This window comes from Diabrotica virgifera, chromosome 1 (assembly GCF_917563875.1).
Source record: "Diabrotica virgifera virgifera chromosome 1, PGI_DIABVI_V3a".
Classification (NCBI taxonomy): domain Eukaryota; kingdom Metazoa; phylum Arthropoda; class Insecta; order Coleoptera; family Chrysomelidae; genus Diabrotica; species Diabrotica virgifera.
This window is the reverse complement of record NC_065443.1, coordinates 172,037,737-172,061,762: the sequence shown is the minus strand read 5'-3', so window position 1 is coordinate 172,061,762 and position 24,026 is coordinate 172,037,737. Positions and strand designations below refer to the sequence as shown.

The window sequence follows — 24,026 nt, the reverse complement described above, 5'->3', positions numbered from 1 at the left end:
AATGTCCAGGTCTCACAGCCATATAGTAATAGAGACCACACATATAACACTTTAGTGTTCTCAATCTTATTGTGACTGATAGCTTGGGATTACAGAGTACCTATTTTACGCATGTTTATGAAACCAGACCTTGCTATTTCAATGCGCCTTCTAATTTATTTTGAGTGGTCTAGGTGACTATTTAGCTCTCTGCCCAGGTATATGAAGCTTTGGGAACTCTGAAGGTGATACCATTTATTTGTATGTTGGGTGTAATTTGTTCATGGGGCTTCTTGTTGAATACCATGATTTTGGTTTTTGAAAAGTTAATGTCCGAGCCCAGCCTGTGACGTTCTTCTGATAATATGTTCATCAATATTTTTAGTTGGTCTTCTGTTTCCGCTAATACTACTGTGTCATCGGCATATCTAACATAGTTAATGATGATTCCATTGACTCTGGCATCTTCAGGGCGATCTTCAAGAGAAGCTCTGATGATATGTTCTGCATCGACATTAAATAATAGAGGGGACAGAATGCACCCTTGACGCACTTTTCTTTCTAAATAACCATTTTAATGAATGCAAAAGTTAAATTGAAATGTGGACCAAGGTTAAAAATACAAAGTTGGTTATACTTACAGGTTTAACATGCGAAGCCCCCAAACTATGTGACAATATGTAATATTCAGACTGAACTATTTTGTAATTTAATTTTAATTTAATTTAATTTATTCAATAAACGGCAGAGCCAATTTACAAAAAATGTATAAAAAAAATGAAATATTATGGTAAACAGTAAAGATAACCAATTTTAACCTAAAATAACAAATAACAAAAGATAATAAAAATGACAATAATGACAACAATAAAAACCAACAAAATTAAATTAGTAACAATAATAAATAATTAATAAATTATAGGAACTTAGTACTTTACTTCAGTTACTGAATTATGTATGCTTCTTTTAAATACACGAAGACTGTCCACAAATGGATCAAGACTGTTTTGATTATGATTAATTAGACGCAAGGTGCGTGACAATGGGGAGTAAAAGCAATAGTTCGTATTATGATAAGGTATGCGAAAAATTGGGGAAACCCGTCTTTGGACAGTATTGAGGCTTATAGCTTGTAAGATAGTTGGGCAATGATATAGATCATTTAATATTTTATAAATGATTATTAAATCTGATTTAGCCCTTCTTACTTCCAAGCTATCCAATTTAAATGTTTGATTAACCAGATCATAATTAATGTTAAAACCCTGACAAATATTGATATGAGCTCGAAATGCCAAAGAACGAAGAAATGTTTTCTGGACGGACTCAATATTTCTAATGTGACAATCATAGTAAGGTGACCATATAATTGAGGCATATTCTAGCAATGAGCGCACAAAAGAAACATATAACCTTAAAAAACAATTCGATGACAGTTGAGAACTATTACGTGTTATAAATCCAAGATTTCGCATACTCTTATTAATCATGTCTGTAATATGTGGTATAAAAGTTAATTTTCTGTCAAACAAAACACCTAAGTCTTTAATACAGTCCACAGATTCAATAACAGTATTGTTCAATATATACGTTTTTACAATGGTATTGTTAGAGCGACTGAAGGTAATAATAAAGCATTTTTTAACATTTAATTCTAGACCATTATCAGTACACCATACACATAAGTTATTTAGATCCTCTTGTAGCAGTACAGTGTCTAGTTCGGACTCAATAACCTTATAAAATTTGAAATCGTCCGCAAAGGCCAGAAGTGCAGAATGTAATATTATAGTACTCAGGTCTCTAATAAACAAGTTAAATAAGACAGGGCCTGAGTGAGACCCCTGTGGAACACCTGAATCTCGCTAGATAAGTAATTGTTAATCCGAACGAACTGAGTACGCCCAGTTAACAAACTATAAGAAAATCTTACAAGGCTCTCACCCAAACCCATTGCACTTAGTTTGGCAACAATATGTTTATGACTAACTCTATCGAATGCCCTTGAGAAGTCATTCTCTCAAAGGCATTCAACAGGTCAAACTGATACGTTAAAAGGTTGGTCACGGTGGATCTACCTTGAGAAAATCCATGCTGCTCGTCATTTAATATTTTGCGACAGTGCCAGGATAGATGGGTGGAAAATAATTTATCAAAAAGCTTAGGAATAGCTGATAGTATGCTAATCCCTCGATAGTTACGAACGTCACTCTTATTGCCACTTTTATGGATAGGTGTAAGAAAGCTGACTTTCCAAAAGTTGGGAAAAATACCAGTGGAAATGGACAAGTTAAACACATGCAGCAAGGGTTGGCTCAACGTACAAACACATTTCTTCAGCAGCACAGAGGGAATACCCTCTGGGCCATGTGAATACCTACTCTGCAAACTATTTATACCATCAAAGACCTCTGTTAAAGAAAATTGCACTGTATTAAGATCCAAACTGTAATTAAAGTTATAGTCAGGAATCTCCCCATCATTGTTTTTATATGATAAAGCAAAATGTTTTGAGAATAAATTTACAATTTCTTGACCACTGTCGGCAGTCTCATTATCAAGAAACATACTATTAGGATATGCACTAGATCTCCGTAAATTATTCACATGTTTATAGAACAGACTAGGGTTAACGGACAATTCTGTATTTATTCTCATTGTGTAGTTGTTGTGACATTCATTGCGTAAAATTTTACATCTATCTCTACTTAGTGAAAATAATTGATAGTCCTCATAATTCCCAGTCTCCTTAAATTTACAATGGGCTTTTTTCTTATCAATGATTAGCCTCTGTAATTCCCTGCTAAACCAAGATGGAAAGTTAGATGACTTAAAATGTTTAATCGGGACAAAATAATCAATAGCAGAGTAATGTACAAATCAGCGTGATCAGAGTTATGTAGATGAACAAGAAAATGTACTGCGTAAATTGTTTAATCGGCGGTTGAAATTTTACGTATATGGGATGAGATATCAGCAATTTTCCAAGTTGAACAAGAACAAAAGGGTGATTTAGTGTACGGCTCAGACATTTCCACTCTGATGAATGAGTTTGGTATGGAATACAAAAAAGAAGACTGGAGGCTAGTTACTAATTCATACAAAACTAGTTTAAAGCTTATTTTATTATACAATGGCAACATGCACGTAACTATACCTGTTGGTCATTCAGTACAATTGGAAGAAATCTATGGAAACCTAGAACTAGTGTTAAATAAAATAAGCTATTCTGCTCATGTTTGAAAGAAAGATAGGTGATGATTTAATTTAAAAGTAAAGTGCATTGTCCTGAGACAGCAAGTTGGTTTTATCAAATTTCCATAGTTTTTGTGCGAATAGGACACTAGGGCTGACGATCAACATTGGTGCAAAAGGAACTGACCTGTGAAGGAGTCCTTACAACCTGGCGAAGAATATTGTACGTAAAAAACCTTGTAGATCCCAAAAGATTGCTCTTACTACCTCTACATATAAAGTTAAAGCTCCATGATACAGTTTATAAAGGCTTTGCCTTCATAAAATTACTCAAGTATTACTGCCAACATGTTCCATGCCTTTCAGAAGCTAAATTAAAAGTAGGCGTCTTGTGTGGACCTGATATTAGAGAGATCATGCTGGATATTGTTCTGAAGCTATTTCTTTATGGCATCTTATGCAATTTACAATTTTACTTGAGAAATAAGCCACAATTTAAGTTGGAAATGAAATTTATTTTCGTTTCGACTTTCACTTCGGAAATCATTATCAAAATATCAGTAAGTATTTATACTTACGTATTTTGATAACGTATTTTATATTTCTTTTTTTTCCTTCTATCCCTTTCATGATCATATATTTGGCTTTGTCTCATTTAGCTTCAGTTCGAATTTCTGCGCTTCTTCAATCATTTTCTTCACAACTGTTCTTAATTCTTTCGCGTTTCTTGCTAGTATTGTTAGCTCATCAGCAAAAGCCAAGCACTGGTGCTCATTTTTCATGATTGTTACTTCCACCTTCTGCTGAATTTTCTGATTACAGTTTCTAATACTAAGTTGAGTAAAGTGGTGGATGTACTGTAATGTAAAGGAGGTACTGTGGTATTAGTTATTATTAAAAATATCTTTAACAGTGTTAGAATAGATATTTGTGATTTTTTAGTTAGTCCAATGAACATTGGATAGGATAAAATCTTAGTTTCGGCATCCACTGGCAGAAAATGAACATGAAATGTTTGCACAGTTCAAACAAATGCAAATGTTTTGATGTAATGCTAAAAATTGATAAAATAGTACACACAATGTTATTTTTTGTTATTTTTCACCAAGAAAACATCTGTGTTTTTATTTCGAAATATATTACAAAAATCCTCAAAGATGTATGAAATAAATTAGATTAGAAAACTACATAATTACTATAGTTTTTAGATATATTTGTCGTTTGTACTTTCTGTGCCTTGTACATATTATATTGGTTGAGGTGCTACAATAAAATGAAGGTAAAGGTAACTAACCATTATCTCTAATCACGCTTTGTATTTTGCATGCTAGCTACACCCAGTACGTCACTGGACCCCCTAGTTGCACCAAATTTACCTAAGCCCCTTCCTAGAGGCAAAACTAAGGCTCCGCCAGTACCACGTCCCAGAAGTGAAATTATTACTGTGGAAACGATCATAGAAGATATAGATGATACAAATAACAAGCCTTCAAAAGTTCTTAAAATAGATAATGATGTTGTTCAAGAAGTTATTAAAGAAGTAGTTTCAGCGGAGGTTGGGACAGAATCAAGTACATTGAAAAAAGATATTATAGTAACCGTTGAACAGGAAATAGAAACATTGAATGACGAAATTACCAAAGAAAAAGGAAGTGATATTAGTGAGTTGGCAGAAATACCCACGCTTGATGATAGTGAAGATATTAGTCATGATAAAAACGAAGAGAAATATAAAATTGAAGATAGCAAGAATACATCAGAATTAGTTCGTAGTAGTTTAGACGTAGATATAGATGCTAATAACAACACAAATTCAAGCAACGTAACAGAATATTCAGAAAAATTAGCATACGATAAAATAAGGGAATTACAAAAAATATCACATGGTCTTCTATTCTCGTCACCAGCTTTTAAAAGACATAAAGAACAAGAATCGCGTACAACAAAACCTATCTCAAAAAGTGAAAAAATAGAAGATGTTAAAGAAAAGAGCATACATAAAGATGTAAACAATGTAACTGCAGATGTGAAAGAAACAGTATTAAAACAAGACATAGCTAGAATAAACAAAACTAGAAATGATGCAGAAATACAAGAGGATATTAAAGTAGATTGTAAAGATGATGAAGCAATAAAAGATATTAGAGAAACAGTATTACTCCCAGAACAAGAAATTCAGATAGAAAATTCAGTAAATGTCTTGCCAGATATAGAAAAAAAGGTTGTAGCAACTGAAGTAACCCCAGAGACTAAAATAGAAGAAATGCAAAGCAATGTAAAACAAGAATCTAGTGAATTAGGTCCAATCTCTTCTGAGCTAACACTTTCCAAGAAACTACCACCCGAAATTGTAGCTGTTATTCCAAAGACTCTATCTGATAAAAAATTGAATCCTTCAAACAAATATGACAGTTTTGGTAAAAGAAGAGTGCAGAAACTTTTTTCTATCTCCAGCCTAAGCGAAGATGAAAACGGTAGTAAATCGGGTAGTGTGTCAAGTAGGACTTCAGTGTCTTCAGCCTTAGGAGCGTTTAACTTCGTGGATGAGTTTTCCGATCTGGACGACAAAGTTTTTACAGGCTCTATATCAAAGAACTTTTCGTTGAAAGATGAAGATTTCTTTAATGAATTATATGGCATACACCATTTGGAAGATTTTCAACTAAAAAAGAACCAGTCTGTTTGTAGTTTAAGAAGTCTTAGCAGTCTTCCTGGCTTCTTAAATTCTGGTAGTGGTATGAGGAAATGGGTGAATACTGAAGGCTTAGATGGACTTTCCATTTCTGAAGATCCTAATTTTAGATGGGTGATTGGTGATTCTGAACCAGGCATGTCTTTTTATTATCTTTTATTATCGGTCACGTTTATGGAATAAAAGAATATTTTTCCTTTTGGGGATTTAGCTGTTTATTGTATAATTTTATATAATTTTATTGTATAATGGAAACATTGTTTGATAGGTTAATTTTATCAGCCCCACTTATAATGGCTACTAATGACAATTCAGATAATATAATATAATGTGTACAAGTCAGTATTTTTAAGGTGCGTTGCTGAGACGACTTTATGCAGCTTAGTTTATTAGATTATATAAGCTCTAGAAGACTTATCATTAAAATAATAACACATAGTAGTATGTCATTAGTGTTAAAAACTACCTCGTCATCCATACCAGATCCATTTATAACAATAAAATTCTCTGTTCCAAAATTCTATTCTAACGTAAAAACTATACAAATCACTTGTTCAAACAAACAAGTTGTTAACACGTTTTATATCCATGACTCAAATCTCTGATTCATAAACAAGACTTGATACAAGTACAGTCGGAAAAATTGAAGAATACGCATGAACGATCACATTAAAATTGTCGTTGAAACGTATTTTATTGCAGTCTGATTTAAATGAGATCAATGAGATTTTTTATCCATGGTGAATTAACTAAGGGACCGTGCAAGTATGGAAGAGCGACACCTAGTGTCATAGCATCAGCAACATTTTTAGCACTTCTAATTATATTGGCCAATTATATTAGTCCTATGAGAAGAAAAAGTAAGATTGTACTAATTTACATAGTCAAGGAGGCGAATGGTCATTTTACTAAAGTTTCTCTTCATGATTTCTGGAACGATTCTCGACAATCCCATTAACTGTGTCTATCTCTTGATCCTCACCAGACTTATTTTCTAAAGTAACGAAAAGCATTAAAAGTGTTTTCACTATAACTACTTAATATTTTCTCTTCATCTTTTTTGTGACTTGTCAGTACTGGCCCTGAATCTTATAATAACAAATACATGTAGGTATACTAGTATCGGAAAAATCGTAGCCATTGAATTAGTATGCTTCTAAAGCTACTTTTTTGTGACAGTTTACATTAATTACTTTGTTTTCTATTACTTGTAAATGGAAACATTGTTTGATAGGTTAATTTTATCAGCCCCACTTATAATGGCTACTAATGACAATTCAGATAATATAATATAATGTGTACAAGTCAGTATTTTTAAGGTGCGTTGCTGAGACGACTTTATGCAGCTTAGTTTATTAGATTATGTAAGCTCTAGAAGACTTATCATTAAAATAATAACACATAGTAGTATGCCATTGGTGTTAAAAACTACCTCGTCATCCATACCAGATCCATTTATAATAATAAAATTCTCTATTCCGAAATTCTATTCTAACGTAAAAACTATACAAATCACTTGTTCAAACAAACAAGTTGTTAACACGTTTTATATCCATGACTCAAATCTCTGATTCATAAACAAGACTTGATACAAGTACAGTCGGAAAAATTGAAGAATACGCATGAACGATCACATCAATCACTTATTTTGTATTTGCTGTCTTTTTCTATAAATAACAAACGTTTGTTACAGAAAAAGATAGCAAATACAAAATAAGTGATTGATGTGATCGTTCATGGGTAGGCATTCTTTCATTTTTCCGACTGTATACCTATATATAAAAAAATCGTATTTAATATTTGTTTGTATTATTATTGCTACATATCACTGTATTATAAAATTGAGTACACATAACCTTTTTTGTTAGATAAACAGGTCTAAAAATGAATGCTTCTAAGACAAAATTTGTATTTAGTCGCTAATCTCATGACAGTGCTTCTCTACAGATAGATCAACAAAACATTGAGATAGTTACTAATTCCAAAGTGTTGTTTGTCTCTTTGGTCTTCAAATAAATTCGTTAGGTATTCTTTCCATATTCTTATTTTACTCTGTTTGTCCAAGATGATGTTTCCGTCAGAATTAGTTAGGTTTTCTTTCTGTTTCCATTTTAGTCCACCTGTGAGTTCTTCAACTTTTCTATGTACCTACCTTGTGACTATCGTATTTTGACTGTAGAGTTTCAATTTCTTCGCATCTTTCCATTACTTCTTTTTCTTTCGCTTCTATAATATTCCTTCTTATTGAAATATTTATCGTTTTATATTAATTTGTCTGGGTCGTTTTTGGCTTTTTTTCTTTCGTCCATTAGTTTCAGGATCTCATCTGTCATCCATGCTTTTGCTTGTTAATTTATGTGCATTTAAGTATGTATCCTTCTGAACTATTTCTATAAGGTCTTTAGCATACGTAGATCGTATGATTTTGATTTCTTTTTCTGAACTTTTTTGGCTTTGACTCGGAATACTCCCACCAGTGGAATGGGGTCCGTCTCCAGGTCTGCTCCAGTATATATTTCTACAGATGTAAAGCTCTTTCGGAATCTTTTATTTACTAAAATGTAATCTATTTGATTTTGAGTAATTCTCTCGGGCATGTCCTTCGAGGTGGTAATTTAAAGAATGTATTGGTGCCAACTAGTTGGGTATCTTCTGCGAATTTTTCTAAGAGGTCTCCTCTCCCGTTTCTATCTCCAAGTCCATGTGCTCCGATGTAATGTGTCTTATCTCCAGCTCCAAGTTTGTCATTAAAATCTCTCATAATTATGAGAACTTCGTAACGTGGAATTTCCTGTATAATTCTGTTGATTTTCTGATAAAACTCAATTGCTTCTTCCTCTTCTTTGTCTGCAGTGTGAGCATAGACTTTGATGATGTTTATATTGATGAAATTGCAAACTTTTACATCACTAAATATTGAATAGCACCGAAGAACTACTAAATCTTTGGCGAAGACTCGTATGTGGGTTTTGAAGGGACATGCGGTTGTAATATAATTATTATTTATTAAATTTTTGCCGGTTTTTTAATATCGGATATTCGGAAAATTCGCATGCATGTCCTAAAGGTACTGAATTGTATATTTTTTCATAATTTACATGACTAAAGAAGTAACCTATGAATAATTTATTCAAAATACTATCAGTTATACTATACAAAATTTCGTTTGCATATTTCACAAAACTAAGTTGTTGTAATTGAAATTATTTAGGATTATTGTATCTTAACATTTGAGTTTTGTTTGTGAAAATTTTATATTTTACTACACATTTATAAGTATTACTGAACTACTAGCACTACTACAAGAACTATAACGTTGGGAAAGACAAAGATAACTTCAAAGCTTACCGCTAAAATCTCAATTTACCAAAAATATAGATAATATTCCATTATTCCATAAAAGTGATTCATAGTATCTGTTAATCGGTGTTGGGTAGTGTTTTGTCAATACATATATAGATCGCTACATTAGATTAGATAAACAGTAGTGCAGTAGATCTTTTGTTATAACAGTTTTCCTATTCCAATATAGGTGTAAACTTCCGATTGCTATAACATTGTATATCTCACCAAAAGTGACCTTAATGGTACCTAACAGTTTATCTCTAGGCACTAAGTTATGTATGTAATTGGTATTTCTGCATAGTTTCAAGGTAAGCCTCATAATATGAATTCCTAAAAATAGAGTAGAACTTTTCGTCTACATTGTTATTGGTAGATTTTCATATGTAAAAATTTAAATGTCAAATGGTTACATGTATTAAATATAGTCATCCAGCTATTCAATCCAGTGACTTCTTGTAATTTCCGTTAAACCAATTTTTTTAAATATTTACATGCAGTTTCTTCTCGTAATTCTGATTTATTTTTTTTTACTTTTTGAACACTGCAAACGTTTTAATTTCATATAACTTACTTTTTTTCTATTGTTAAGTAATTTTTGTAGACTTTCAATTTTTTTTTATTAATAATACAGTACGGACTCCATTAGTATAATGTTATAGTCAAAGCCCGAATTTCAGGCACTCCTAGGTTTGATAAGGTAACCCTCAGGTCTGACTGACGATATTAGTCAAAGCCTGAAATAAATTACAGTTTCGGCCTTTGACTAGTCAAACCTAGGAGAGAATAAGTTGGTCAGGTAAAGGTCAAAATTAAATTTTATGAAATCGGGGTTTGACTGGTATCAGCTATTAAAATGTCGTAATTTGTTAGATTGGGTTTAATAAAACGTCATTTGTAAATTTTAATGTTTATTATTTTTATATTATCGTAATTAAATTAAAATTAAAAAAATAGTGTTTATTCTCACATGTTGAGGCATTATGGCATTTAGAGTTGCACAATACGTTAGACTTTTTACACTTTTGAAGAGCATTTCTTATTGCAGTAGAATTTTATAAAGCCTTGTCCTCCAAATTTAGAATCTTTTGTACTAATTTCTCTTAGAGACAGCTGAACGTCTGGAACATCTTCGAAATTAAGAAAATTCTCTTTGCATTCTCTTATTTGATTTCTTGAAACAAGTTTGTTTATTGTTCCCTATTTCATACCAACTCTATATAAACCGTCAATTGTTTTATCTTGTGTGAAACTCAAAATATTTCGACCATCTCCTTTGGCTCTATCAAAGCTGGGGATAGGTCTTCTCCGATTTTATCATGTGTAACATATTTCTAATTTTTCTTTTATGATCTTTCCATACAGTCTGCCTATATACGATGTAATGCTGATTCCTCGATAGTTTTCGCAGTTTTTTCTGTTTCCTTTCTTATACATAGGAAATCCATTCTCCTATATTGATGTCATAATATATGCCTAAGTCCATTCTACCGGTAAGTCTTCTCCATTCAGTGCTCTCTCAAAGATTTTGTGTATCATGCTGAATAGCTTTTCATATCCGTTTTTTATCAATTCATTTGGTGTTCCGCCGGGGCCTTCTGCTTTTTTGTTCTTTAGAGTTTTGATCATTCTTTTTTACCTCAGCTAGGCTTAATTCGATTTCATCATGTGTATAGATTTTTACTCTATTTCTGATTCTGTGAATTGGGGGCGGCCTTCGGTTAGCAGTTATTTATAGTATATATAATACTCTATTAGTACCTATATCCACAAAAGGTTTTAGATTCCATGCATGAGATTTTTCAATTTCATCACTTGATATTTTTTTCGCCTATTATTTTGTTAACTAGTTATCTACCTACATGTATAGTATACCTCAAATTACATAAGCATATTCAATTATCAGTGTCATAATAGTTTTATAGACCTTTTTTTATTTCTTGGGTTTTTTGTTGTATTTATTTTTGTTTGTTAGTAACATTTAGAAGATTCAGCGGATGATAATAAATTTTCTAATTATCTTGCTTCCCTGTTTTTTATTGGAGGTCACACTCGAGTAGTCAGTTATTTATTTTTACGTTTTTGAATCAATATATTCTTTCTTTTTTATTTTCTGCTTTTAAAATAATTCTGAAAAAGTGTTTGTAAACAGATACCATTCATTGTCTTATTTTTACATGTTGAAATTTTTAACAGATATTTGAGGTTTACCAAGAGCGCATTGGAGATTTTTGTTTGCATAATAAGAAATGGAAGTCAATATCGTTTCCATCTTATTTTGTAGTCCAAATAACTTGCAGACATAACTTTTACTATCCAAGACCTCACATCATGTAGTGTAGATATATCATTTTCTATTCGTTAACCAATATCGATTTAAATGTTTTAGAGACTGAAAATGCTTTTAATTTCAAAACCTGCTGGTTCTATTTTTATTCGTCTGCCCTAAGTTACGGGATATTCAACGTCTTATTTCTTATTATTTTTTTTTCGTGGTAAATGACTGTTGGTTTACTATACGATAGATCTAAATAGATCTTTTTTATCGGTTTGGCTTACCTAATTAATTTTAGGTTCAAAGTTTTTGTTTTTATGATTGAGATTTGTTAAGACATCCTCGTTTTGTACTAATGTAGGTACCAACTGGTAGTATAGTGGTCTTCGGTACTAATATAGTGCACTGTATTGAAATTCGTTTATTAAAGTTGTTGCAAAATCTACATGATTTGATTTTTCAGTACAGAGTTGAGTATATCTGTTATTTCTGTTTGACAGATCTTTAAATTTTGTCATTTCTTGCAAAATTTTCCAGTGTTTGACATTTTACAATCTATTTTTTTCGCCTTTTACTGTTCCTCTTCTCATAAAAGTATAACGACTTACGTTTCCAACGTTTTCTTTTTATGCTCATCCATCTCTTCATTGTCCATACTCTACTATGACCCGAATTTGCGGGTCGTTTAGTTACCTTACATAAATTTGGAACTTTAAATATTTACATGAGACCTTAAAAACCTTTTAGGTCAAAAGCAACACGTTAGGACAACCTTACCTCTTTCATGTGACAGTTACAACTTCGATGTTTTAAATAAGAAGGTACACTTGAACGATGATTTAACGATGATTGAACAACGTGTGCTACACTCAATAAATTTAAAAATGTATAACATTCTAAAATTTACGGTTTCTGAGTTAGGCGAGAGTTTTTTAGAATAGAATAGAAATATGCTTTATTGTCGTTGAAAATTGTACAATTTTATAGACAAAGCTTACAAACAGTCAGAAAAACAAAACAATAACAAATGCAATTTGCTAAAATTACATAAATCGTCAATATAAATAAAAAATAATAATTAAGTAAAACAAAAACAATATACCTACTGCAAAATTTATGTAAATAAATTGCAAATAATCAACCTTAAGAACTAATAAGTTTAATAAGTTAGGCTGCTGAATATGATATCCAAATATTGGGTATCACAGATCGAATATCTTGGGTGTCTTGAGTATCTTATAGAGTGGTACCTCGATATACGAGCGAGCGCCCTGATATACGAGTGTTTTGAGATACGAGTCGCCGAGCGAGCGATGTTTTGCTTTGAGATGAGAGCAAAATTAGAGATACGAGGAAGCGCTTTTTATTAAAATCCATGCCTCTTTTTGACTACCTACTTCTAACTTGTACCTATTATAAAATAAAAAGTAGTTTTACTGGTAATAGATCTTTACGGCCCCGCCATAAACAACATTTTACAGGTCTGTACGTGACTATTACTTGGACCGACAAATTAAATACACATTGTAAATTAAATCCGACAAAAATTCGTATTCCACGTTCCCATCCCAACCATATTGCACTCTCGATCTTTGTGTAATTTACACTGCGTAATTTTTTATTATAGACCTAGACCTCAGTCTGTCGCCTTTGCTTGTTTTCGAAGTACTTTTGATAAAGTTGTTTCACATGTAGTTTTATAACCATGGGTTCGAAGAAGATGATGTTGATTGAATTAAAACGTGAAATTATTGAAAAACATGAGTGTACGAGTAACTACTGAGGTGTTTTTTGGGACTGGAACGGATTAATGACATTTCAGTTAATTTCAATGGGGAAAATTGCTTTGACATACGAGCAAGGTTACAGAACGAATTACCCTCGTATGTCGAGTACCACTTATACAGGGTGTCCCGAAAAGATTGGTCATAAATTATACCACACATTCTGGGGTCAAAAACAGTTCGATTGAACCTAACTTACCTTAGTACAAATGTGCTCATAAAAAAAGTTACAGCCCTTTGAAGTTACAAAATAAAAATCGATTTTTTTCAATATATCGAAAACTATTAGAGATTTTTTATTGAAAATAAACATGTATCATTGTTATGGCAGGATATTATGTTATTATCTTAAAACAAAATTATAGTGAAATTTGTCCACCCCATAAAAATTTTATGGGGGTTTTGTTCCCTTAAACCCCCCAAACTTTTATGTACGTTCCAATTAATTCATTATTGTGGTGCCATTAGTTAAACACAACAATTTTAAAACTTTTTTGCCTCTTAGTATTTTTTCTATAAGCGAGTTTTCATCGAGATGCGGCTTCTTTTTTAATATATTTACATAAAAATTTTACGGGGGTTTTGTTCCTTTAAACCCCCCAAATGTTTGTGTACGTTCCAATGAAACTATTATTGTGGTACCATTAGTTAAACACAGTGTTTTTAAAACTTTTTTGCTTCTTAGTCTTTTTTTTTGATAAGTCACCTTTTATCGATATGTGGCTTCTTTTTCAAAATATACCTAAAAATGTAAATTATAAATAAATTTTCAGATTATTCAGGTATCTATAATCGTACTTAACCATATACAAATATGTGGTGGATTCGACAAATACTCAAAATATCTCGATAAATGCTGGCTTATCGAAAAAGTACTGAGAGGCAAAAAGTTTTAAAAACATTGTGTTTAACTAAAGGTGCCACAATAATAATTTAATTACAAAAGATTGTGGGGGTTTAAGGGAACAAAACCCCCATACAATTTTTATGGAGTGCACAAATTTTACTTTAATTTTTTTTAAGATGAAGCTGCCACAAAAATAGCACATGTCCATTTTCAATAAAAAATCTTTAAGAGTTTTCGATATATGAAAAAAAATCGATTTTTATTTTGTAACTTGAAAGGGCTGTAACTTTTTTTGTGTGCACTATTGTATATAGGTAAGTGAGGTTCAATCAACCTATTTTTGACCCCAGAATCTGTGGTATAATTTATGACCAATCTTTTCGGGACACCCTGTATAATACTATTGTACAGGTAAACAGAGTTAACAAAAATCCTCAAGAAGGTCACTTGCATCGCATAAACGAATGTCTGTCATCTCTTCTCTTTACGGTTTTCAGACAAATTGGTTACGTGGTGTACGTAAGGGTACTGTAACCTCTTAGTTATTGATTACGAAATTCTTCTACTAAATATCTAATATTGGTCTTTCAGATAGCTTTTGTCATTTTACGGAACTTAAGGAAAGACGTTGCAGATTTAAGTTGCAGAGGGAGATAGTTGTACCTATACTTTTTTTTATACCTTTTGTTTTACCACAAAACAAAACGATACCTTTTTGTTTTTATGCTGATGTTCTTATCCCACAGTACCGGATTCAATTTTCGTATGCAGTCTCTTGTTTGTCCTAGTCTATTTTTTATATCTTCTTTCGTTGTTTCTTTGTTTGATATTATAAAACCTAAATACTTGTGCTTGTCTGTTCCTTTGATTTGTTTACATTCATCTATTTCCAGCTGTTTTATTTCTGTCTTCCCGTTGTCAAGTATTCAGTTTTCTTTAGGTTTATTTCCATCCCATTCTTTGTATATTGCTGTTTCAGTTTTCTCGTCATAAAACTCAGGTCAGCTTCGTCTTGTGCGATCACTATTTGGTCGTGAGCAAATCTTAGGATATATAAATATTCGTTCCTTACTGGTATATCCAATTCTTTGCACTTTCTTTTCCACCGTTTCAGGGTTTTTTCCAGGAATATTTTGAACAGGTTAGGGTATGTGGAGCAGCCCTGTAGTAATTCCTTTGTCGTCCTAAGTGAACTGCATATTCTATTGTCCGTTTTGATAGCTACTTTGTTGCTCTTGTAGAGTGATTTTTCTGCTTTTAATAATATTCGTGGAACTTCGATTGGTTCTAGGTATCGAGTCATATGCGTTCTTAAGAACTACAAAATCCAGATGGACGGATCTATTTTTGGCCATTTTTTTTTCTATTAGTTGTTCGACCGTGTAAATGTGATCTAAGCATACTTTCCCCGCTGCGAAATCTGCCTAGTCTTCTCCGACTTTTTGATTAACTACACTTCGCGTCACAGAAAACGGGCACCCCAACAAATGGGTCATTTTTGATGACTCGTATCTCATAAACCTGTTGTCCGATTTAAGTAATTTTTTAATAACTTATAGCTTTATTCTTTAAGAATATCGCTGTAATAATATTGTTGCTAAACAGGTAAATATTCATTGTATACCGGGTGTACGAATCAAACTGTGTTTTTTTCTCAAAGTTTGCAACACCCTGTGGAATATTCTAGCATTTATAAAATACTGAATTTAAAACCCAACTATAGCCTCAGGTTTTCTTAACATGTTGTTTTTTGATTCATTCGCTTCTATTGGATAGTACAAGAGTTAGGTACTTTAACAACTAGCCATGTTCTTCATTACTACAGGGTGTTTCTAAATAAGTGCGACAAACCTTAAGGGGTAATTCTGCATTAAAAAATAATGACAGCTTGCTCTATAATCGTATGTCCGCAAATGCTTCGTTTCCGACATACAGGATGTTGAATTTTTTCTTGCAAACTGACGATTTATTTATTGCCCAAAAACCGGTTGAGATATGCAAACGAAATTTGGTAGGTTTTAAGAGCTAGTTATTGCGCATATTTTGACATGCAATTAAGAATTTTATATTCACCATTCACGCCAATGGTGTGAATATAAAATTCTTAATTGTATGTCAAAAAATGTGCAATAACTAAGTCTTAAAACCCACCAAATTTCGTTTGCATATCTCAACCGGTTTTAAAGCAATAAATAAATCGTCAGTTTGTAAGAAAAAATTGAACATCCCGTGTCTCGGAAACGAAGTGTTTGCAGACATACACTTACAGAGCAAACTGTCATTATTTTTTAATGCAAAATTACCCCTTAAGGTTTGTCGCACTTATTTAGAAACACTTTGTACTGATGAAGAACATGGCTAGTTGTTAAAGTACCTAACTTTTGTATTATCCAACATAAGCGAATGAATCAAAAAACAAAATGTTGAGTAAACGTGAGGCTATAGTTGGGTTTTAATTTCAGTATTTTATAAATGCTAGAATATTCCACAGGTTGTTGCAAACTTTGAGAAAAAACACAGTTTGATTCGTACACCCGGTATACAATGAAAATTTACCTGTTTAGCAACAATATTATTACAGCGATATTCTTAAAGAATAAAGCTATAAGCTATTAAAAAAATTACTTAAATTGGACAACAGGTTTAGGAGATACGAGTCATCAAAAATGACCCATTTTTTGGGGTGCTCGTTTTCTGTGACCAGTGTATATTGTTAATTCAATATTCATGAACAGTAATTTAAATGGTGAAACGTATTTATTCCAGTATCTTCGCCGACGGGGACAAATGACAACTCAGTTCAATTTTTTTCTGTAGATTTACACACAATTAAATGATTATCAAACAGATCCAGATACAATTAACCAGCTACTCCAAAAATTATCTCAGAATGCCTTCGTATTGATCAAAATATACAATGTACATATTGCAAAGAGTTTAGAAAACGATACAAAATAGGTTGCATTACTGCCAAGAAGTAAATGGGAAACATATTGATTATCCTTTATAATATTAAAAATAGTTTAAGCTTTAAATTAAGAGCTCTGTAGTTTATTTATGTTTCAATACCTCCTATTATAATAATTGGAGTAATTATTAACAACTAAAATTTTCTTATTGATATTTGCAATATGTGTCATATCTCCAATCATTAATTCAGTTATAACAATTTGCAACTAATAAAGTAAATATTAAAGAAAATTGAATGGAATATTTTTATTTATTTACAACAAAAAATAGTCGAACATTTCAAAAAAACTTCTAATGAATAAAATATATTGATTTCTTTATAATATTATGAGCCGTAGTAAATATTTCTCACATAACTTAAAATCCATAAATGTTGGAATCAAAGTGTTATACATTTGTAAGAACATTTTTAAGTGTTCAAATTCATTTAAATGATTTACTTTCTCATTTAAAAAAATTGGAGCTGTAATATGATGGGGGATAATTTTAAATATCAATCTGCCCGGGATCTTTGTTGTCCTCAAAATAAAATGATACATATTCCAGCATTTTTTAACGAGATTGTTCGATTCTCTACCCTAATGTTCGTTACTAGTTAGGTTCAAAGCTTCGTTATATGAGTCATCTGCAAAGTACTTCTAAAATAACTATTATAATATATTTAGTCGGCGAGACAGTGGGCACTTATAAATATTGCAAAGTAACAAAATTAGCATTCCCATGTATTAGTATTTACTAACATCCCGGTAGACGTGACACTTCCTTCAGTAGATGCTTTCATTTGTAGTTAGACGTTTGTCTATCTTGAAAAGGTCAATTTTTCAAACTGAAATTTATTTTTTCAGAATCCTTATCGTCTCATCAAGCTCTAGATAATTTAGCATCTATCACGTCTTGCGCAATTGATACTTTAACGGATTCTACGGATGTTATAAAACCTTTCGGCTCTACAGATAGTGGTATAGCTCCTGAGACGAATGAAAAGTTATCAGAAGTAGAAGATTTGCGACCAATAACTCCTCCACCTCCCCCTATTTTTGTGGACGAACCAACGGAATTTGTAGAACCTGGGAAGGAACCACACGAAGAACTTCAAGAAAAAGTGGAAGAAAGGTTAGAAGAAGCTCTTGTAATCGAGGAAGCAGAAAAATCTATAGAACCTATTTCAGAAACTATCACAAGTGAAAATGAAAGTCTGACAGAACTTGGCATCGAAACTGAAAAAGAAAACTTAGAAGAAATAGACTGGCAATACCAACTGCCTTCACCTCCAAAGGCTTTTAGAGATTCAAGTCCGATAAGAAATGAAGATACTCTGTCCGAGGCGAAGTCTGTATCCATAACCGATTTTAAAGATTCTGTGGTAACTTCTCCAGAACTTTTCGAAAAGCTCAAGTCAATTGAGGACACTCAATCCGTTCAATCTGTTAGCACGTTTGTTGGAGAAGAACCACCTCTAAACACCCTTTCACTAGAAAATTTAGAGAAACGCAAAACTCTAGTATACAATCGAGAATTATCCAGTCTAAAAATGAACGAAAAAAATACTTTTTCTCACTCTTTAAATAAATTTGAAAGAACATATATTGAGGTCCAAAAATCTAGTCAAAAAGAAATGAGAGAACCTAAATTCGTACCCAAATCAAATACAAATACGTTGCCCAATTTCAAAATATCCACTTACGACAGGCCTAAACAAAAAATTAAGGTATTTGAAGATGATACAGTAAGAAGTAACACCGAATACATTAACAGGTCTAAAGAGACGGTCATAGAAAGACAGACCTACTCGTCTAATGTAAACAGGTCTTTTGCAGCAACATCAATGGAAAATATATCTGCAAGAAAAATAAGTGTAGACAGTCAACCAGAAGAAAGAGAATACAATTTCTTTCGTCCTGATAAAGTTAACACCGCTAGAAATTTTGGACCAGTTTCAAGTGTCTTTCGTTCGGAATCATTTTCAAAAGAAAACACATGGTCTCCACCTAAACCTGTTTCTAGATCTAAATCATTTTTAACCCTTAACTGGCAAGGTAAATATAAAATTGAAAAACAAAATAAAGAAGGAGAAGGCATGGAAAGGATTAATAGCTTGTACGATGTATCAGGACTACAAAGTTTAGGGGTAAGTTTTTCTTTCAGATAATTTAATTGCTGCTGTTATTTTTAAGTGTTGTTTTTTGCACTTGGTTTGGCGCATTTTGCCACGCTATGTTTGGGTAATACTTTTTGTATAAAATATTTTACTAAATTATTAAATTACTAATTTACAGCAAAAATCAATTCTTTCAAGATATTTATTAACATGATTAGGATTTAAGATTGTAATGACGGTAGGAGCAATATGACATAATTTTAAATAAAAATACCAGTTTGTTAGTAGGAACAATATTACATGACCGCCTTAGCATTAGCCTGCCTTATTTCTATTACCATCTGTATTATATTGCTTAACTTGTTGGCCACTCTTAATTATGTATAATACTTGGTGTTCAGTTCTTCTAGTAAGTTCTAAATTGGTGGTAATATCCATGCCAACTTCATACTACAGTTGACAGTCGACAATCAACTGTATTATGTTTTGAAACCAGAACAAAATTATGAACAAAATTCTTGGGTCCAAAGTAGCCGATAAAAAGTAGCCGATAACTTGACATAACGATGGCCGACTCTTGGTTTCCGGAATGATTTCTTGATTTATCAACAGGAATGGCGGAATGCATTAAATTATTGACTTAATACTTGCTTAATACGTAATGTTACCTGTTTTGCAATGTGTTTTACATTAAAATGTGTCACCAAATAAAATATTTATTATTTATTAAATTCATAAACACCTGTCAACTTTAACTTCACGTCAGAAATTGTAAACAGTATGTGACGTCAGTTCCGTCGTCTATCATATGCATGTAAAAGTATACACAGTTAGACGTTAGACCGCTTGCCAGAACCTATACACTTTCATTAAACTGTCTTCTCTTCTCCGTGTGCTTCATCCTTTTTAAGGACATTGTCAATCATCACGCATTATTTTTCTCTGTCTGATGCGGTTCTGAAGAGTTATATTATTGTTTTTATCCCACATTTTAAAGCTGGCAAGTCTTTTTTCAGTTGCGTCCGTAATTATCCATATACATCATACGTAGCATCTCAATAATCTAGTTATTTCTATTCCCAGTTTTCCATTGTATAATACTGCTGGGTCTAGGACATTTCGCCGTCGCCGTTTCGCCGTCGCCATTTCGCCGTCGCCGTTTTGCCGTCGAGCCATTTCGCCGTCGCCGTTTCGCCGTCGAGCCATTTCGCCGTCGCCATTTCGTTGTTAGCATTCGTACTTATAATTTCCGGATGATCATCACTTGTATATAAGTTTTGAATGGTTTCCGAACGATTATATACTATCACTTTTGCATAATGAAGTTTTTTATTTTTGATACAGTAAAAACAATTGAAATTGAAATCCCTTTTCTCAATATTAAGATTAGTCCGAAACTTCAATGCCGATGGAGATATTTTAGAATATCTTAGAGGACTTGCCCATAATTATGAAATGTAACTTTTTAAATATTTTTAATATTGTAAATATTTTATTTTTCAGACGAAAACAATGTATAGTTGAATACGAAAATATAACTTGGTTTTACGCGGTTTTACTAGCAACATCAGCATTTTATTTACACTGACATTTAGTATAAAAAAAAGTTAGTAGGTTATCACGTTATTGTAAACTTAACCAATGCCGGGATGACGACGACGAAACGGCCGACGGCGAACTGGCTTGACGGCGAAACGGCCGACGGCGAAATGGCTCGACGGCGAAACGGCGACGGCGAAATGGCGACGGCGAAACGGCGACGGCGAAACGTCCCAGTCCGAATACTGCTTTCATCTTATTGAAAAAGCTTCTGGCCATCCCAATGCGTCATTTTATTTTAAGGCTGCTGTCCCATTGTTCATTATTATCTAGCTCACATCTCAAGTAATTGTAGCTGGGTAGGTACTTACTTTCTCTAAAGCTTTTCCTAGATTGTTTCGTCTTCAATATGGTTTTCACCGACAATCATGTTTTTTGTGAATAAACTGTAGGCTTTTGAAATAAAAATCTATGTAAAATCAATGGGAAAATCCCAATAGTTGGCTGTATACCATAGTTTAAAAAAACCTATACAGAAGTAAAAACTTCAAATTGTATTTTGGTATAAAATCGTTTTATTTAAAAAACTATCTAAAAGTTATCCACATGGATTGCAAAACGTTTTCGTTCTGAACAGAACATCTTCATTGCATTCCGCAAAGTAGTTGTAACTAGCACCAGTGCTGCCCTGGTGCTAGTTACAACTACTTTGCGGAATGCACTGAAGATGTTCTGTTCAGAACGAAAACGTTTTGCAATCCATGTGGATGACTTTTAGATAGTTTTTTAAATAAAACGATTTTATACCAAAATACAATTTGAAGTTTTTACTTCTGTATAGGTTTTTTTAAAAATCTATGTCTTGAAAAATACAGTTACCCTACACGAAAGATCAAAAACAACAACAAGTTATTCTTTTTATCTCAGACCTCAACATAAGAGAATTATATTATTTATATTACGAGTAAAAAGGCAATTAATACCCGACGGATATTGTTTATCCACATGTTAATATTTTCATATTTTATATTTTATTTTTATTGTATACCACTGTCATTCGTATAGGTACCTAATAAGGTAAAGCTTTGTCTTCACCAAAGCAGCATACCGCAAATTACTGCAACAACAACATAAAAGTTGACTGTTGTTGTAATATGTTACACTGTATTGCAGTATGTTTATGTCGCAGTTGGGGTATGTTATGTTGTGTGTTTCTTCGGCGGTAAATATAAAAGGAATCATTGCAATATTGTGCAACAGCGACAAAATAAATGTTAAGATCAGTATGGACGGCTTGCAGTTAGCCGTAGTCGCTAGTTGTTGACAGGTTCGAATTGTTTGTTTGGTTTTCTGAATTTGGTTATTAAAATGGTATAATACATGTCTTTGGAATGCAACTAACAAAAATTATAAATGCGGAGAAGCTAAATATGATGCCTGGTACAAGATTTGTAGCAGTATAAATTGTGAAAATATAGAGGAGGCAAAACGAAAAATAAGAAATTTATAAGCCCAGTTCTATAGAGAGAGGAATAAATACAAGGCTAGGAAGAAATCCGGAGCAGGTGCCTCTTTCGTGGCACATAATAAACAACTGTTGCTTCAGTGGATACTTCATAATGCATCTGGTCGCAACAAACTCCTACATTGGTACAACAAAGTTGCTTGGGAGGAGACACTTTGTTACAAAAATGTGAAACTTAATTCAACCTATTTCAACATTGTAAAACACAAAAGTTGAAGTACGTTGCCTCGATGGAGACACACCTTAAGAAAACATATGTAAAGTAGTACCAGCTATCTAAGAGACTCATTAATATTCAACTCGGCAGGTTGCTATTGTTAGAGGTGCGTAATTCCATAAACAAAAGCTCTAATTGTTTGATGAACTGATCTCTTGTTTATGTAATTTCACACCTCCAACAGTAAAACGCCGCTCAACTGAATATTAATGGGATGGCGTTATGCAGAAAGCTACCAACCCTCAATAGTGGTAAACTGAGATAATCAAGTTTAAAGTTTTTATTGATTTAAAAAATCTGTAGGATATGTTGCTACTACTTTTTAACTTTTTTTTGACTGTGGATAAATATTTTGGTATTTTCTACATGTTTAAATATTTTAATTGTAAATATTAAAAAGAGAAATGGCAAATTTTTGTGGATTGGTAGGTTTCTGCATTTTGCAAAGTGGGAAATTAATACCAACAATATTAAATAAAGACAACAGTAAAGTTAGAAAAATTATTTTTATTTACAGGAAGTTAAGGATATGAATATTTAACGTATTAATTTAATAAATTTTAATATTAATCTACTTCATCCACTTCAGAATCTAGATCTTCAACATTGACATTGTAAACCTCAACATCTTCAGTTACATTGGCACCCTGCAAATTTTGATAAAAAGTCAATGCATCAGCAGGAATAAGGTGCATCATTTCCTTTAAATTTTGTTATTTCGCCTCAGCGATAGGCTTCCCGTTAGGCCACAGTGGTATTAAATCGCTAAAGATTTTTTCGTTAGCAGTTCTACCTCGAGAAGATTTTTTGATATAAATTTTTTGATACGGTTGTGAAAAATCGTGTTGTTGTATCATTAGCCGAAATGGGCATTTTGATTGACCTAATCTTCAACCAATTATTTTTTTCTTTATCTTCGGTCACTTTGCGATTAGAAATTTTTTTCTTAATGTTTATTACGCCTAAAAAATCTTCGACGTGCATTTGGGTTACTACCAATGGTCTCTGCTTTCTACAAAAACGCATTACCTCGATATAGTAATTTGGGGTATATAATCTTTGCTGTCGTTTAAGAGCCGACTCAATATCACTGAAATCAGTGTCGTTGGGCAAAAAACTATGACCAGAACAGAGATATTTTACGGTAATGCTTTCTAGGTTTGTGCGTGTCCCATGCAAAATTGATTTAAGCATAAGTATTAACTTAATATTTCGATTTTGCCCACCGCAAGAATCACACCAAATCGTAAGATGTTTGACTTCTGGAGTTAATTTAGTTGTAACATGTTTTATAAGGCAAGAGCCTATTTCTTGGGCGCCCCTTCCAGCTGAACCTTCTACCCAAACGTAGCAGTATCCTCTATTTTCTTTAGCACTGTGTATTCCTGCATTATACACCTACAACTGACGCTTATAAAATACGATGCCTGTAGGTATTCTGGGAAGCGGTAGGTTTTTTTCCAAGTCAAAACTTAAACACTCTTGATTTGTTTGTTCAGTCGCTATCTTAAAATCATCTGTTCTCATTTTCTGTGCCTCCTCTGCAACTTGCAAATGCTTCGT

The 24,026-nt window shown here is 32.6% G+C and overlaps 1 protein-coding gene across 4 annotated transcripts in view; it reads left to right on the top strand.

Moving 5' to 3' along the window:
• LOC114340291 (uncharacterized) overlaps positions 1–24,026 on the top strand; it is a 903,606-nt gene that overhangs the window by 840,657 nt on the left and 38,923 nt on the right. For all 4 annotated transcript variants that reach the window (XM_050641761.1, XM_050641762.1, XM_050641764.1 and 1 more), the window contains 2 exons: positions 4,506–6,002; positions 17,930–19,212. In XM_050641761.1, the coding sequence (XP_050497718.1) occupies positions 4,506–6,002; positions 17,930–19,212 (2,780 nt within the window). The remainder of the gene's footprint in view (positions 1–4,505; positions 6,003–17,929; positions 19,213–24,026) is intronic.